Below are 17,221 nucleotides of genomic sequence, written 5' to 3'. Positions count from 1 at the left end.
TGAGGATATTGGGAACTAGCATCGAAGAGGAGCTGAGACTGGGGCCAGATCAGTGTGATCATACCGAATGACGGGGCCAAGTGATCTCCTCTTCTCCCTGTTCAAACTGTTTTGTGTCTTGTGTCAGGAACAATGGGGTTTAGGAACTGCTCCATACTGCATGGTCTGAATGTGTGTCCAGAGCCTCCTCTGTGGAGGAACAGTCTCAATTAATATTAGATGAACACTTTGGAAACAATAACTAGTGTGTAAATAAGTTATTATTTGGAGAAGATCTTGGACCTTTCATCTACTTTCAGCAGGATCAGGACTTCTCCTTGGAATCACAGTGAGTCTCATCCTTTATACTGTATGTTGGGCAAGGTAAAGTGATGTCTGAGATTTATTCTCTGATAGAATAAATCTCTGCACACTGCTCCACATTTGACATAAGTTAGTTGGAAAAGATATCCAAGGCCTACACCTTATTGGAGAACCTGCTGATGGGACTTCTCAATGTTTAGTGCTTGGTAAGACTTCAAAGTGCTCTCTATCACAAAGGAGCAACACCTGTACATAAGTTGCTTCATATAAAACAGGACCTATCCATGCCTGGGACTCTCTGTGTATTGTAATGCTTTGAAGTTACAAATCATAGCACATTATCCCAGCAACAACTTACTGTTCATTTCCATGGATGCTACCTGGCCTATTGACTTCCTCCAGCATTTTGTGTGTGTTGCTTTGGATTTCCAGCATCTGCAAAGGTTCTTGTGTTTATATTATTGCTACCTCCTTTACCTTAAGCTCCCTAATCAAATCTTGTTCATTACATAACACACAATGCAGAATTGCCTTCCCCCAGTGGACTTAACCAGAAGCTGCTCTATAAAGCCATCTCGCAGGCAATCTACAGATTCCCACTCCTGGGATTCAGCACCAACCCGATTCTCAAATCTACCTGCACATTAACATCCCCTATCATTATTGTAGCATTGCCTTTTCCATCTCCCGTTATAATATGCATCCCAGACCTGGTACTATTTGGAGGCCTGTATGTACTCCCATCAGGGTCTTTTTACCCTTATAGTCTCTTCAATCTACTCACAAGGAACCTACTGCTTCCAAGCCTATGTCACCTCTTTCTAAAGATCGGATTTTATTTTTTTATCAACAGAGCCTACCCACCCTCTCTGCTTACCTGTCTGTCTTTTCAATACCTTGAAAATTAAGCCTTGAATAGTAAGCAATATTAACCTACCAACTATGATCTTTCAACCACAGCTCAGTGATGCCCATAATGTCGCACATGACAATCTTGAAATGTTCTACCAGATTCCCTACCTTATTTTGTATACACCAGTTCTGCATTTATCACTCTTTTTGATTTTGCCCCCATGTTACATTTCAACTCATCCTACTGACTCTTAAGAAAAGACATCTGCAGCAGTTCCTGGCTTGTTGAAAGGCTCAGTCTGGTATGCAATTGAGGGGAATTTCCATGGGATAGGACCGGGAAATGTTATGGTTCCTCCATCTGCAGGGTCAGCAAAACACAGTTTCAGAGGAGTTTTCAGGAAATAATCTGGGCAGAGTTCTAGGTCTGTGCCTGTGAAATGGGGTCCATTGATTCCCAGTTCAGTGTCTATGAACTGGGGTCCATTCATCCCCAGGTTGGTGTCAATGAACTGGGGTCCATTCATTCCCAGGTCTGTGTCTATGAACTAGGGTCCATTCATTCCCAGGTCTGTGTCTATGAACTGGGGTCCATTCATTCCCAGGTCTGTGTCTATGAACTGGGGTCCATTCATTCCCAGGTCTGTGTTTATGAACTGTGGAACATTGACTCCTGGATCTGTGTCTATGAGCTGGGGTCCATTGATTCCCAGGTCTGTGTTTATGAACTGTGGTCCATTGATTCCCAAGTCTGTGTCTATGAACTGGGGTCCATTGATTCCCAGGTCTGTGTCTATGAACTGGGGTCCATTCATTCCCAGGTCTGTGTCTATGAACTGGGGTCCATTGATTCCCAGGTCTGTGTTTATGAACTGGGGTCCATTGATTCCCAGGTCTGTGTCTATGAACTAGGGTCCACTCATTCCCAGGTCTGTGTCTATGAACTGGGGTCCATTCATTCCCAGGTCTGTGTCTATGAACTGGGGTCCATTGATTCCCAAGTCTGTGTCTATGAACTGGGGTCCATTCATTCCCAGGTCTGTGTCTATGAACTAGGGTCCATTCATTCCCAGGTCTGTGTCTATGAACTGGGGTCCATTCATTCCCAGGTCTGTGTCTATGAACTGGGGTCCATTCATTCCCAGGTCTGTGTTTATGAACTGTGGAACATTGACTCCTGGATCTGTGTCTATGAGCTGGGGTCCATTGATTCCCAGGTCTGTGTTTATGAACTGTGGTCCATTGATTCCCAAGTCTGTGTCTATGAACTGGGGTCCATTGATTCCCAGGTCTGTGTCTATGAACTGGGGTCCATTCATTCCCAGGTCTGTGTCTATGAACTGGGGTCCATTGATTCCCAGGTCTGTGTTTATGAACTGGGGTCCATTGATTCCCAGGTCTGTGTCTATGAACTAGGGTCCACTCATTCCCAGGTCTGTGTCTATGAACTGGGGTCCATTCATTCCCAGGTCTGTGTCTATGAACTGGGGTCCATTGATTCCCAAGTCTGTGTCTATGAACTGGGGTCCATTCATTCCCAGGTCTGTGTCTATGAACTGGGGTCCATTCATTCCCAGGTCTGTGTCTATGAACTGGGGTCCATTCATTCCCAGGTCTGTGTCTATGAACTGGGGTCCATTCATTCCCAGGTCTGTGTTTATGAACTGGGGTCCATTGATTCCCGGATCTGTGTCTATGAGCTGGGGTTCATTGATTCCCAGGTCTGTGTTTATGAACTGGGGTCCATTGATTCCCAGGTCTGTGTTTATGAACTAGGGTCCATTGATTCCCAGGTCTGTGTCTATGAACTGGGGTCCATTCATTCCCAGGTCTGTGTTTATGAACTAGGGTCCATTGATTCCCAGGTCTGTGTTTATGAACTGGGGTCCATTCATTCCCAGGTCTGTGTCTATGAACTGGGGTCCATTCATTCCCAGGTCTGTGTCTATGAACTGGGGTCCATTCATTCCCAGGTCTGTGTCTATGAATTGGGGTCCATTCATTCCCAGGTCTGTGTCTATGAATTGGGGTCCATTCATTCCCAGGTCTGTGTCTATGAACTGGGGTCCATTCATTCCCAGGTCTGTGTCTATGAATTGGGGTCCATTCATTCCCAGGTCTGTGTCTATGAACTGGGGTCCATTCATTCCCAGGTCTGTGTCTATGAACTGGGGTCCATTCATTCCCAGGTCTGTGTCTATGAACTGGGGTCCATTCATTCCCAGGTCTGTGTCTATGAACTGGGGTCCATTCATTCCCAGGTCTGTGTCTATGAACTGGGGTCCATTCATTCCCAGGTCTGTGTCTATGAACTGGGGTCCATTCATTCCCAGGTCTGTGTCTATGAACTGGGGTCCATTCATTCCCAGGTCTGTGTCTATGAACTGGGGTCCATTCATTCCCAGGTCTGTGTCTATGAACTGTGGTCCATTGATTCCCAGGTCTGTATCTATGAACTGGGGTCCATTGATTCCCAGGTCTGTATCTATGAACTGGGGTCCATTCATTCCCAGGTCTGTGTCTATGAACTGGGGTCCATTGATTCCCAGGTCTGTGTCAATAAAATGGGAACAATTGATTCCTAGATATGTGTCAATAAAATCGGATCCAATGAGACAGGGAAAGAACGGTAGGGTACAGGAACCGTGGTGTACAAAGGCTGTTGTAAATCTAGTGAAGAAGATAAGAAGAGCTTATGAATGGTTCAAAAAACTAGGTAATGATAGAGATCTAGAAGTTTATAAGGCTAGCAGGAAGGGGCTTAGGAATGAAATTAGGAGAGCCAGAAGGGGCCATGAGAAGGCCTTTGCGGACAGGATTAAGGAAAACCCCAAGGCATTCTACAAGTATGTGAAGAGCAAGAGGATAAGATGTGAGAGAATAGGACCAATCAAGTGTGACAGTGGAAAAGTGTGTGTGGAACCGAAGGAGATGGCAGAGGTACTTAATGAGTACTTTGCTTCAGTATTCACTATGGAAAAGGATCTTGGTGATTGTGGGGATGACTTGCAGTGGACTGAAAAGCTTGAGCATGTTGATATTAAGGAAGAGTATGTGCTGGAGCTTTTGGAAAGCATCAAGTCATAAGTCACCGGGACCGGATGAGATGCACCCCAGGCTACTGTGGGAGGCGAGGGAGGAGATTGCTGAGCCTCTGGCAATGATCTTTGCATCATCAATGGGAATGGGAGAGGTTCCAGAGGATTGGAGGGTTGCAGATGTTGTTCCTTTATTCAAGAAATGGAGTAGAGATAACCCAGGAAATTATAGACCAGTGAGTCTTACTTCAGTGGTTGGTAAGTTGATGGAGAAGATCCTGACAGGCCGAATTTATGAACATTTGGAGAGGCATAATATGATTAGGAATAGTCAGCATGGCTTTGTCAAAGGCAGGTTGTGCCTTATGAGCCTGATTGAAGTTTTTGAGAATGTGACTAAACGTTGATGAATTTGGAGCAGTAGATGTAGTGTATATGGATTTTAGCAAGGTATTTAGCAAGGCTTATTGAGAAAGTAAGGAGGCATAGGATCCAAGGAGGCATTGCTTTGTGGATCCAGAACTGGCTTGCCCACAGAAAGCAAAGAGTGGTTGTAGATGGTCATATTCTGCATGGAGGTTGGTGACCAGTGGAGTGCCTCAGGGATCTGTTCTGGGACTCTTCATGATTTTTATAAATGACCTGGATGAGGAAGTGGAGAGATGGGTTAGTAAATTTGCTGATGACACAAAGGTTGGGGGTGTTGTGGATAGTGTGGAGGGCTGTCAGAGGTTATAGTGGGACATTGATAGGATGCAAAACTGGGCTGAGAAGTGGCAGATGGAGTTCAACCCAGATAAGTGTGAGGTAGTTCATTTTGGTAGGTCAAATATGATGGCAGAATATAGCATTAATGATAAGACTCTTAGCTGTGTGGAGGATCAGAGGGATCTTGGGGTCAGAGTCCATAGGACACTCAAAGCTGCTGCGCAGGTTGACTCTGTGGTTAAGAAGGCATATGGTGCATTGGCCTTCATCAACCATGGGATTGAGTTTAAGAGCTGAGAGGTAATGCTACAGCTATATGGGACCCTGGTCAGACCCCACTTGGAGTACTCTGCTCAGTTCTGGTCGCCTCACTACAGGAAGGATGTGGAAACCATAGAAAGGGTGCAGAGGAGATTTACAAGGATGTTGCCTGGATTGGGGAGCATGCCTTATGAGAATAGGTTGAACGAACTCGGCCTTTTCTCCTTGGAGTGACAGAGGATGAGCAGTGACCTGATAGAGGTGTATAAGATGATGAGAGGCATTGATCGTGTGGATAGTCAGAGGCTTTTTCCCAGGGCTGAAATGGCTAGGACGAGAGGGCACAGTTTTAAGGTGCCTGGAAGTAGGTACAGAGGAGATGTCGGGGTAAGTTTTTTACGCAGTGAGTGGTGAGCGCATGGAATGGGCTGCCGGCAACAGCGGTGGAGGCGGATATAATAGGGACTTTTAAGAGACTCCTGGATAGATACATGGGGCTTAGAAAAATAGAGGGCTATGGGTAAGCCTAGGTAGTTTCTAAGGTAAGAACATGTTCAGCAGATCTTTGTGGGCCGAAGGGCCTGTATTGTGCTGTAGGTTTTCTATGATCCATTGATTCCCAGGTCTGTGCCTATGAAACAGGGTCCATTGTTTCCCAGATGTGCGTCTATGAAATGGGGCTCACTGATTCAGGGCTGGCATAGATAACAGATTCCCCACACTGAAGGAGAATGATAGGTTGTTATGACATTCCAGTAGTTGGATAGTTAATGTGTCTGTTTCTTAAATATTCTAAAACTCTTAAAGTTACTCGAATATCTATAATTCCCTGGTAAGACTTGAACTATATATTAGAACAAATGTTCCAGAGCTGGTAGTAACCTAGTCTCTACTTGATTTTAACCCAATGTTCTGTATGGTTTATCTGTCAAACAGAAAGTAAGTATGCAAAATTATGAAGGGTAAAGATGGTGTAAATGCAAGCAGGCTTTTTGACTGAGGTTGAGTGAGACTACAACTAGAAGTCATAGGTTAAGGATGAACGGTGAAAAGTTTAAGGAAACATGAGGGGAAACTTCTTCACTCAGAGGGTCATGAGAGTGTGTAACAAGCTGCTAACACAGGTGGTGCTTGCAAGCTTGATTTCAACGTTTAAGAGAAGTTTGGATAGGTACATGGATGGTAGGAGTATGGTGGGCTATGGTCCCGGTGCAGGCAGTTTAAATAGCTTGACATGGCCTAGATGGGCCAAAGGGCCTGTTTCTGTGCTGTACTTTTCAATGACTATAATTTGTCTTGATTTTCCCATTGGTTGTTTGTCAATCTTTATGTATAGTTTTTGCAAATTCTATTGTATTTCTTTATTTTCCTGTCAATGCCTGCCTGCAAGGAAATAAATTTCAAGGTAGTATTTGATTACACATCCCTACTGTGATAATAACATTTATTTTGAACTTTACGTTGATATTTTTTAGTTTCTTGAATTGAATTTTGGAGGAAGGACTGAGAAGGCAAAAAAGGTAAAGCAAGTTAATGTTGTCAACCGAGTTGGATGTTGGTGTTTGAGGAAGGGGAAAGACAAACTTGTGTTGTTTTAGTGATAAAGCTTTAGCTTAATTTGTAAAGTTGGTAGGCTTTGAAGCAAAGGAGGGGTTGCTACTCGAATGCAGACTCACAGCTTCTGAGATTCTAGGACTGATAAGGTTGGAAAGAGTATCAAAGAAATTCAGCAGGTGGATACATAAAACACTTTCCTGCAATATCAACACAGGAATTACATATTGTTTGTTATTATTTGCCGACAATCTGACGAGAAAGCAGAGTTCATAAACTCAGGAAATTGTGCTTCCTTCAGCACGGCTAAAGATGAGGATAGTTGAAAAAAAACTTGGTGCCTGTTTTATGCTGATTAAAACTCCAGTCATTATAGCAGGAGTTCATGGTCATAAATGATTAAAATATCAGTGTCTGGTTCATGCTGACTTAAACACAAGTGTTTTAAAGCATAGAACAGGACAGCAATGGGAACAGGCCTTTCAGCCCACTTTATCTGTGCTGACCATGATGGAATTTTAAACCAATCCCATCTGTCTGTAGATGGTCCTTATCCCTCCATTTTTGCATGTTCATCTGTCTAAGACCTGCTTAAATGTTACTGTGGTACCTCCATCCACCATTTCCACTGGCTGTGCGTTCCGGGCACCCATCACACTGTGTGTAACAAACTTGCTCCCAAATCTCCTTTAAACTTTCCCCTCCCATATTTGACATTTCCATCCAGTGGAAAAGACTCTGACTATCTACCTTATCCACGTCTCCTAATTTTATAAACTTCCATCCAGCATTGAAGTTGGCCTCCAGCATTCCAGAGAAAACAATCCTAGTGTGTCTAACCTGTATTTACAGCAAATGTTCTTTAATCCAGGCAGCATCCTGATGAACTGCTCCTTCTCTAAAGACAGGTCTGGGCAACCAGAACTGCATAATATAGCCTAACCAAAGTTTTTATGCTGCTGCAATCTGACTTCCCAGCTTCTATTCTCAATGTCCTGACTGATTAAAGAAAATAAAGCAAGCCCTCTTTACCACCCCATCTACTTGTGCTGCCACTTTTTGGGAACTATGGACATGTATCCGAAGATCCCCCGATTATCAATGTTCCTAAGGGTCCTGCTTTCACTGGATACACTTACATTTTACATACCAATGGCTCAAACTTCTCCAGATTAATTACCTTCTGTCATATTTCAAATTGATCTATCTCCTGTTGTATCCTCTTTCCACAACTCCACCAATTTTTGTGTTTCCTACAAACTTAGTAATCAGCCCACCTACATTTTCATTCAAATCACTTGTGTATGTCAGAAGCAACAGAGATTCCAGCACCAATCCCTGCAGAACACGTTGGTTACAGACCTGCAGTCGAAATGATATCCCTCTGTCTCCTCTGGGCAGGCTGGGTTTGAATCCAGTTTACGAAGTATCGATATGCCTTATAATTTCTGGTTCAGCCTTCCACAAGGGTCCTTGTCAAAAACTTCACTAAAGTTCATCCTTCCTTTATCAATCATCTCCATCACCTCCTCAAAAGTCTCAATGAAGTTTTTAAAGATATGATCTCCCTGCTCAAAGCCACACTGACTGTCTCCAATAAAGTCCATACTTTTCCCAGATATGTGTAAATCCTCTCCCCAAGACTCTTCTCCAATAATTTCCCTACAATTCAAACTAAGTGCATCATCAGGGTACATATATGTCACTATATACTGTAGAACCCTGAGATTCAATTTCTTGCAAGCATTTTTACTAAATCAATAGAATCAATGAAGGACTGGACCCAACAGGGCAGACAAACAACCAACGTGCAAAAGACAAACTGTGGAAATACAAAAAAGGGAAAAAGCAGATGATTATAAATAAATAGGCAATAAATATTGAGAACATGAGATGAAGGGTCTTTGAAAGTGAGTCCATGGGTTGTGGGAACAGTTCAGTGAAGTTGATCAAATCCCACAGCACCAGGTTCAGGGTCAGGGTCAGCTGCTTCCCTTCAACCATTGGGTCTGGTACTGACCTGCACAATCCCAAAACTACCTCAACAAATGGAAAGTGTATTAAATGAATTAGCAGTCTGTAAATTCCTGGTTAGCCTTTATTGTCCTTCTTAATCAAAAAAATAACATTGGTTATTACTCTGGGTCCTCACCTACGGTGAAAGAGGATCTCTATCAAGGCCCCAGCAATCTCCTCAATAACCTGGAATAGGCCCTGGAGGCTTATCCACTTCAACGTTTTTCAAAAAGCCCAGCACCTCCTCCTCCTTGATCTGGACATCAGCGTATCAGCATACCCCTCCCTGATCGCACGATTCTCCATGTCCTCGTCAGTGCATACCTTTGCAAAGTACTGTACTCAGCCTCTAACTCCAGGCATGAACTCCCTCCTTTGTCCTTGAGTCGTCTTAACCTCTACACTCTACCCTCTTGGTTTTAATGAGTGTATCAAATGACTTGGGATTATTTTTTAATCCTACTCACCAAGGACATTTCATAGTCCCTTCTAGGACTCATGATTCCTTGATTAAGATAATTAAAACATTACTGGTGGTTACAGCTGATTACAATAATAACCTGGTTTTAGTTTATTAAAACAGTAGATCCCAGTAAAAGATTATTCAAACATCATTGCCTGGTTAATGCTGACTAAAACTTCCATGCCCAGTTAAACCTAATCAAATCATCAGTGCCAGGTTATAGATGGTTACAACATCAGTGCCCATTTATGGATTTCAGCCACTTTAACTCTAGTTCTGTGTTGAAAACGTTTTTTGAAAAGGTTTAGATGTGTTTAGGGTTGATTTGTGCTCCAGACATTTAATGGCTGGGTCAAGTTGTGTTCAGGATCTGCTCCACATGAGCAACAGGGAGCTAGATGCTGTGTAGTACATTGGCCAGAATCGTCAACTGTTACTCTTGATGCTGCCTGGCCTGCTGAGTTCCTCCAGCATTTTGTGTGTGTTGCTGGGTTGTACAAATTGTTCTGTGCTCGACTGGCTAATTAGTGTCTGGACCTGCTTTACATTGGAAAGGAATGGTTAACACCTTGGACTTTCTCCTTGATGGTTTCATCCTGGCTTGGCACAGCAACTCCAATGCACGAGAGTGCAGAGAGTAGGAAACACAGCCCAGTCCATCACAGGCACAGCCTTCCTCATCATTGATACCACTTACAGAGGCACAGCCTCAAAAATAAAAAAAAAATCCATCAGCAAGGATCCCCATCATGCTGTTTCCTCACTGTTACCATTGGGCAGGAGGTGCAGAAGCCTTAAGTCCCAGAGCACCAGGCTCAGGGACAGCTACGACAAGAGAAAATCTGCAGATGCTGGAAATCCAAGCAACACACACAAAATGCTGGAGGAACTCAGCAGGCCAGGTTGTATCCATGGAAAAGAGTACAGTCGATGTTTCAGGACTCACAGACAGCTATTTCCCATCAACCACTGGGTTCTGGTACTGATCTGCACAATCCCAAACCTTCCTCAACAAATGGAACAATACAGACCATGCCTTGCGCTCGACCACCATGCACCTGTCCCTGGGTGTGTTTATTATGCACTGAGGTCTTATTGTGCACCGGCCATCTCTGCACCTTCTTGTATGATTTGTGCATAATTCATGTTCATGTGTTATCTGTACCTACGTGCCTGTGATGCTGCTTCATGTACCTCAGAATACTCGTGTGCAAATCAATAAACTCAACTTGACCTGGTTTGGTTATTTAGTTAGAATGAGGTGTGTTAGTGGCCACAGGAGCTTTGTGTTACAAATCTTATGGTCTGGTATCCAGCCTTGTTGTGACTATTAGTCAGGAACTAAACCTGGCCATTGTCTCATTCAGAAGGGCGTCACTTTCTCTGCGCTGGTTCATCACCAACAGCACTCAGCGAACAGGAGCGGTCTGGTCTGCCACCTGTTCCACATTGGGCAGGGCTGGTGCAGTTTTAGGGCTGTTTCTACCTCTTCAATCCATCGACTCTAGATGAGCTGATCTCTGAAGTTAGGCTAATTTAAATAAGGAAGCCTTGTCTCACGGAGTTTGCATACTTTATTCAGTGGAGCGTGAGGGTGAGACGGGGAGATTATATTATCTCCGGCCACTGGCGCACGAAACACGCCTCTGTTCCTGTGATGCCAACTCCGAAGAACGGTGCATTTTTCAGCGGTCTACCCTGGTTGCTATGCCTCCGTTCTCACTTCCACTGCTGTCTCTGGACTAATGTGCCGGCATTGAAGTCTCTCATTGTGAGGAATCGGTGACACGGCCTCAGAAAAGCACGCCAAACACACTGACCCGCTCCAAGATCTTTATAAAGGACCCACACACAAGAAATATCATAAAGATCCTCTTATCAACGTTTAAAAAAATGAAATTCTTTTCATTTAGCAAACAATGAGCTCCCTCTGTTGGCTGAAGGACAATAACTTGTCTCCAACTCGTGTAGCAGTTATAAAAGAGAAACACCCTCTATCACACGGACTCACTCGGCGCGGATCTGCGGGTTGCTCTGGTTCGGCCGGCAGTGGGGCATTTGCCGCTGCGTTCCAGGGGATGTCAGTGGCTGCAGGTACGTCGGAGAGCCTCTCAGGGCCAACAAAGGGACATGAGGGGTGATTAAGGGACGTGTGGAGTCGGGAGGGTCAAAGGAAAGGAGAAGGTGGGCAGGAGCTGGAGCGGAGAGGGCAGGAGGAGGCGGCGAAGGACAAGAGGGGGAATGCTAAGCGGTGGCAGACAGATACAGAGGGAAAACAGGAGAGGGTGAATGAGAAGGGAACGCAATAACTAGAGGGAAGTAAAGAATGTTACGATGGGATGAAAGAGAGAGAAACCCTATCCTAACTCCTCGCGTTCTGAAGCCTAACAAAATCTACCTGGACCCGTCTTTCTCTCAACAAACAAACCTCTGTTTGTTGTAACATCATTAGGTTCCTTCATGGTTTCCAGGAACCTTCGCAATGAGTTATTACTATTTTAGACATTACGCTTTAATTACTTAATGAAAGTAGGTGCTGAGTGCCCGCGCTCAGGGAGCACCTCATTGTTTTAGTGTTACAGACTAAGGTGCAACGTGCGGCTTTTCCACAAAACTATCTTTGACTGCGGCCGTTCTCTCTGACTGTTTGGAGGGCGCTGGAGGGCCGCTCCAGCTGCAAGACCGTGTCAAACTGTTTTGGTGGAACAGTTTTTGGTGAAACTTCGCAGAGTTGGTTCAACAGGTACCTCAGCTCCAGCTCAAATCACGGGAGTGCGGGGTGGGGGAGGCATTGAAGATAAATACAACAGAGAGATGTACAGAAAATAGCGGGTCGGGGAAACAACCAGGAATAAGAATATCTGGGAATTGCCGACAAGGGGTAGAGGATAAAGAAAAAGAGGCGGAAAGGGGCTGGGCGAGAGAGCTGGTAAGAGATAGAGAGAGGGGGAGAGGAGTAGAGAGGGAAGAATGAGAGGCAGAGAGGGTGGAGATAAAAAGAGAGGGTGATGGAGAGAAAGACGCAGAGAGGGAAAGAGTGAGAGAGTACGAAAGGGAGGGAGGGAGAAAAGAATTGGAGAAGGAGAGCAGAAAGAATGGAGGAATGAGACTGAAAGCAGGCAAAATGAGAGGAAGAAATAATGGAGGGGAGAGAGGGAGGAGCAAAGGATTGCAGAGAAGGGGAAACAAAGCGGACAGGTCAAGAGGAGGCGGGAGAGTCCAAAGATAAGCAAATGTTCATGCAGATAAAGGTTTGGAGAGGAGGGTGGGACAAGAAGCCAGGGTGGGAAATAGCAGAGGGAAAGGTGTAGTCAGAAGCCCAGTGGGAAGAGAGGACAAAGGAAAAGCCAGCGTGACTTTGGGGAAGAGATGGTGAGCCCATTGATTGAAAGGCAGCATCATGTGGAGGGAGGTAGGGGCTACTGGGAGGGTGCATGGGGAGACTTTAGGTGGGATTGAATAACAAAGAGCCCATGATGTTGAAGATTAGAATGGTGTGGTTGGAATGCCCTTGGCGTGAGGGATGAGTTGGGCTTCTTTGTCTCCTTCAGTCTCTGAAATTCATTTTCTCTCTCTCCCTCTCTCTCCCCCTCTCTCCTCTCTCTGTCACTCTCTCTCTCTTCTCTCACTTTCTCTCCTCTCACTTTCTCTCTCCTCTCTCTCTCTCCCCTCTCTCTCCCTCTCCCCTCTCTCCCTCTCTCTCTCCCCCTCCCTTTCCCCCTCTCCCCCTCTCTCTCCCCTCTCTCTCTCTCCCTCTCCCCCTCTCTCTCCCTCTATCCTTCTTTCTCCCTCTCCCCTCTCCCTCTCCCCTCTCTCTCTCCCTCTCTCTCTCCCCCGCTCTTCCCCCCTCTCTCCCCCCTTTCTCCCTCTCTCTCCTCTGTCACTCTCTCTCTCTTCTCTCACTTTCTCTCTCCGCTCTCACTCTCTCTCTCCTCTCTCTCTTTCTCTCTCTCTCTCTCTCTCTCTCTCTCCTTCAATATTTCTTCCTTTCCTTTTGCCTGCTCTCACATGCAAATCTGTGGGAACAACAGGATGGTGCAAGCTGGGGAGCATGGGTGGGGCACCTGTTAGGGTGAGTAAAAGACTGTTCAAGAGTGGTTCCCAGAGCAGCCCCCACCCCCACTGTGTTTCTGCTGCATCTCTCTTCATCCTCAGCTCCAGCAATGAGCTCTCCTTCCCCCACCCTTCCCGTTCCCCCTGCAACCTCCCCTCCCATGGTTCTCAGGCTCCAGAAGAAAGGAAATCATTGAACACTGACGGAGGGGTCAGGGAGAAGAGAGAGAGGGGAATGATAAGGACACTGGCAGAGGGAAGAGCCTGAGATGGTGAGGGGTTTCCTCCAGCTGATCCAATTCCCTCCCACATTCCGGAGACGTGCAGATTGGCAGTTGGAAACTTCCCCTAAAGGATACGTGAGTGATCCTGGGGCGTTGATGGGCTTGTGTGGAGAATAGATTTCAGGGAAAGAGTGGAGGAATGGGATTTCTCTGTGAGCTGCCTTAGTCTCAATGGGATAAGTAGCCCTGGAAGAATTGGGGAGCATAATAAGATCCAAAACAAAAAGCATGAAGAGGGAAGAGGGAGGAAAGACAAATGGCAGCAAAAGAGAGACAATTTAGCAGCAGAAAGGGATGGGAGAAAAGTAAGGGAAGCGAGTGTCAGAGGGATACAGCTGGGCTTTCTCCAACAGCCTGTCTGATTCTGGTGTAAGAAGCTGCTTTGTGTCAGATGATCCCTGGTTGCTGCAGAATCCCCCCGAGTCTCTACAGGTCCCTTTGAAGATAGCCTCATACTGGGTATCAGTGAACACCCCCAGGAGTCGATATGAACTCAGCTCTGGTCTGCCCCTGTTTGCAAACTGCTCCATCAAACTGCTGGTCAAAGGAGGATGAAGGAGGGCTCTTGCTGCTTTGAGAAAAGCATTCCTTAAATTCTTTTTAACGTAACAGCTTCTATCTCTGGTAACCGAATCCTTTCCAGTGTGGAGTAAGTCAGCAGAGGGCTCAGCGGCGCACTGGGAACTACAGAGGCACTTGTTCCTCCTCCCATACTCTTTGTTAAACTTGCAGTCACCATGTGCGTCTGCCCGGTCTCCTGCTTTCTTTCTCATTCTGTGTCTCTAACAGTTGGAGCTCTGTTGAAAGCCAAAGCACTGCCACTCATTTCCCCGGCTTCATCTGCCTACCTTGTGCTTGCTCTGAACATCCCTTCTTTAGCCTCACCGTTTGCACTCTCCTCCTTGGTTTGATCCTCTTCATGGAACTCCTCTGCGGGCACGAGGCCAAAGTGGTTTCAACGTGCAGGAAAGGTGGTGGCTGAGGCACCCACCACCAAATCCCCCTTCCTGACGTGCGCCCACCTGGAGGGGTGAGGCGATAAAGACAGAGCCCCCCTGGTGTGGGTGACAGAGCTGGTCACCCCTCTGGAGCTGAGGGAGAGCCCGGATAAAGCTATTTGGATATTGCACCCACTCCACCATCTGAACAACAAGGACATCGGGTCCCATAGAGGCAACCAATACAGAGACCCCAAAAATCGTACTGCAGTTCTCGTTCACTGTCTCCCTCACATCTTTATAACTAATTCTTTTAGCTTTCAACAGGAGTTAATTCTATGGATGTCTCCTAAAGCTTGTCTCTCATTCACTCATTGTAAATGACATACAGGAATCTCCCACACACCAGTGGAGCAGGGGGCAGATCCTCTGCCTCACCAAGCTGGCAGTGTCTCCCTCACATCTTTATAACTAATTCTTTTAGCTTTCAACGGGAGTTAATTCTATGGATGTCTCCTAAAGCTTGTCTCTCATTCACTCATTGTAAATGACATACAGGAATCTCCCACACACCAGTGGAGCAGGGGGCAGATCCTCTGCCTCACCAAGCTGGCAGTAATCCTGACCCTGGGTACTGTCTGTGTGGCGTTTGCATGTTCTCCCTGTGACAGCATGGCTTCCTCCTGGGCGCTGTAATTTCCTCCCTCATCCTGTGAGCTGGTAGATTGACGGAGCATGTGACAGTGCTTTGTGCCTAGTGTGTAGGTGAGAGGTGAAATCTGAAAAGTACTTGGTAAGTAGGCTTACTGTTGTACTGAAGTATGTTGAAAACTTGTCTTGCACACTGTCCATTCATTCCAACAGTGCATTGAGGGAAAGCTGTAACAAGAATGCAGAGTAGTGTTACAGTTACAGAGAAAGTAAATTGGGGGTGGCAGTTGATAGGAATGTGGGGAAAGTTGAAATGGGCGGTTGAAGGTCAGTGGGTCAAAGGCTTGGTTTTGTTTTTATATCTCCACATGACCCTGTTACTGTACACTGACTGCACAGTACTCGCAGGACTGCCAGGTAGTGGCCACACTCCGTTCGACACAATGTAGTTACACTCACCACTCTATCCTGCTCTCACTGCCGCAGCTGGCTCCATTGTACACCACAGTCACAACTACACATTCATTTATTATCACGGGTTTCTTTCACCACACGTTCACTATCACAGATTACATGTATCTGTACAGGTCATATTGGTTGTTTCAGGCAGCTAGGTATGTGTTAAAGTAGAGGGACACTTAACAATCATCTTCAACAAGGTAGAACAAGAGGCTATGCATGTTTGTTTGCAGACATTTAGTCCATAACTTTTGGGAAGCATGCAAAACCTATCAAGTTAAAATTGTGTTGTGTTCCCTGATGACTTTCTATACTGTAGTCATCTTTACATCTCTAAGTTTCTTATAACAAGTTGCTAAGATAACTGATCACATTTATTACTGCACTCAAGTGTTATTACTGAACATCTGTCGCCATTGGCAGCACTGAATATTCAGACCTGCATGCATTGCAGAAGCCAAATGCACTGACAGCTATTTTTTCTTTGTTTTTGTTTGTACAGTTCTTGTGCATCTATCCCTCAGGAAACAATTTACATATTGCACAAAGTTTGCCACTAACCCTAAAAAGATGCGCCAACACAAGTGCACAGTTACAGTAACAGTTTGCATTGAGACCCTCTGGATTCACAGTGAGCAGATTGTAATGGGCGGTGAAGGCAGTCACCAGTTTGTAATGGTTTGTAAGGGGTTAATGTGAACACACAGTCAGCAGTTTGCAATGCGCTCCGACAATTCATGCAGTCTGTGACAAACTGAAGGTGTAACGAACTGAAAAGACAGAGACATGTATTGGTGAACAGATCAAACAACGTCTGTAGAGACGGTACAAGAATCAAAATTTTGCATCAGCTGCCTTTTATCAGAAGCGAAAACACAGATTAAGTAGTTTGTAATGAAAGCTGAAAAGACACACTAGGCAGTTTGTAAATGATTACAATGTTGCATTGGACTGTGTATTCAATAAACGAAAGGATAAAAAGCAATGATTGTCGCAGGATTTTGAAACTGGACAAAGACGACTGAGTTTGTGATCTTGTTTTGTGCTCTCAAAATCCCAACCTTATGGAGCTGCAGAGATGTAAAAAGACAAAACAAAACACTGGAAATTCTTAGCAGGTCAAGTAACGCTTGAGAGAAATAATGTTTCAGGTCATAGGTCCATTGACAGAGCTCTGAATTCTGGCAAGGCGACAATGACTCGAAACACTAACTGTTCTTCTCTCTCCACAGATGCTGTCTAATCCACCAGGTGTTTCCAGCTTTCCCTGTTCCAATGTCTGATTTCTAGCGCCTGTACATTGTGTCTCTGATTGACCATTCGATAATAGAGCCACTGCTTGTTTTCCAGATGTTCACTGAAGCTGCACGCCACTCGCACACTCTGAAACCGGGGAAAGACTACCATGGCGTACCCCATCCTACCCAGCAATGCCAGCGGACCCCAGTGCACTGAGGAGAGCACCGAAGAGAACCTGTTCTTCTCCTCTTTCTACGGGGTAGTGTTTGTGCTGGCGTTTGTGGGCAACATCCTCGCAGTGTGGGTCTTCTCCTGCGATAACCACACCAACACCACCACCAACATCTACCTGATGCACCTGGCCGTGGCCGACCTGTCCTATGTGCTCATTCTCCCCATGAG

General features: G+C 45.5%; 2 protein-coding genes across 8 annotated transcripts in view; one reads left to right on the top strand and one right to left on the bottom strand.

The window, feature by feature from the left end:
- Positions 1 to 17,221, bottom strand: part of LOC132381319 (LIM and senescent cell antigen-like-containing domain protein 1) — a 337,779-nt gene that overhangs the window by 213,939 nt on the left and 106,619 nt on the right. The gene's annotated exons all lie outside the window — the stretch shown is intronic.
- The window catches only part of LOC132381334 (uracil nucleotide/cysteinyl leukotriene receptor-like), a 34,685-nt gene that overhangs the window by 16,451 nt on the left and 1,013 nt on the right, over positions 1 to 17,221 (top strand). For 4 of the 6 annotated variants that reach the window (XM_059950722.1, XM_059950718.1, XM_059950724.1 and 1 more), the window contains one exon: positions 16,931 to 17,221. This exon is cut by the window's right edge. In XM_059950722.1, coding sequence (XP_059806705.1) covers positions 16,986 to 17,221 — 236 coding nt within the window. In that variant the 5' untranslated portion in view covers positions 16,931 to 16,985. Of the gene's footprint in view, positions 1 to 10,641; positions 11,290 to 14,944; positions 15,264 to 16,930 lie in introns of those variants that run through there. The other 2 variants (XM_059950713.1, XM_059950720.1) reach the window with 2 other exon arrangements.

This window comes from Hypanus sabinus, chromosome 2, assembly GCF_030144855.1.
Source record: "Hypanus sabinus isolate sHypSab1 chromosome 2, sHypSab1.hap1, whole genome shotgun sequence".
Lineage (NCBI taxonomy): Eukaryota > Metazoa > Chordata > Chondrichthyes > Myliobatiformes > Dasyatidae > Hypanus > Hypanus sabinus.
Note: the sequence above shows the minus strand (reverse complement) of the source record. Positions and strands in the feature narration are given on the sequence as shown.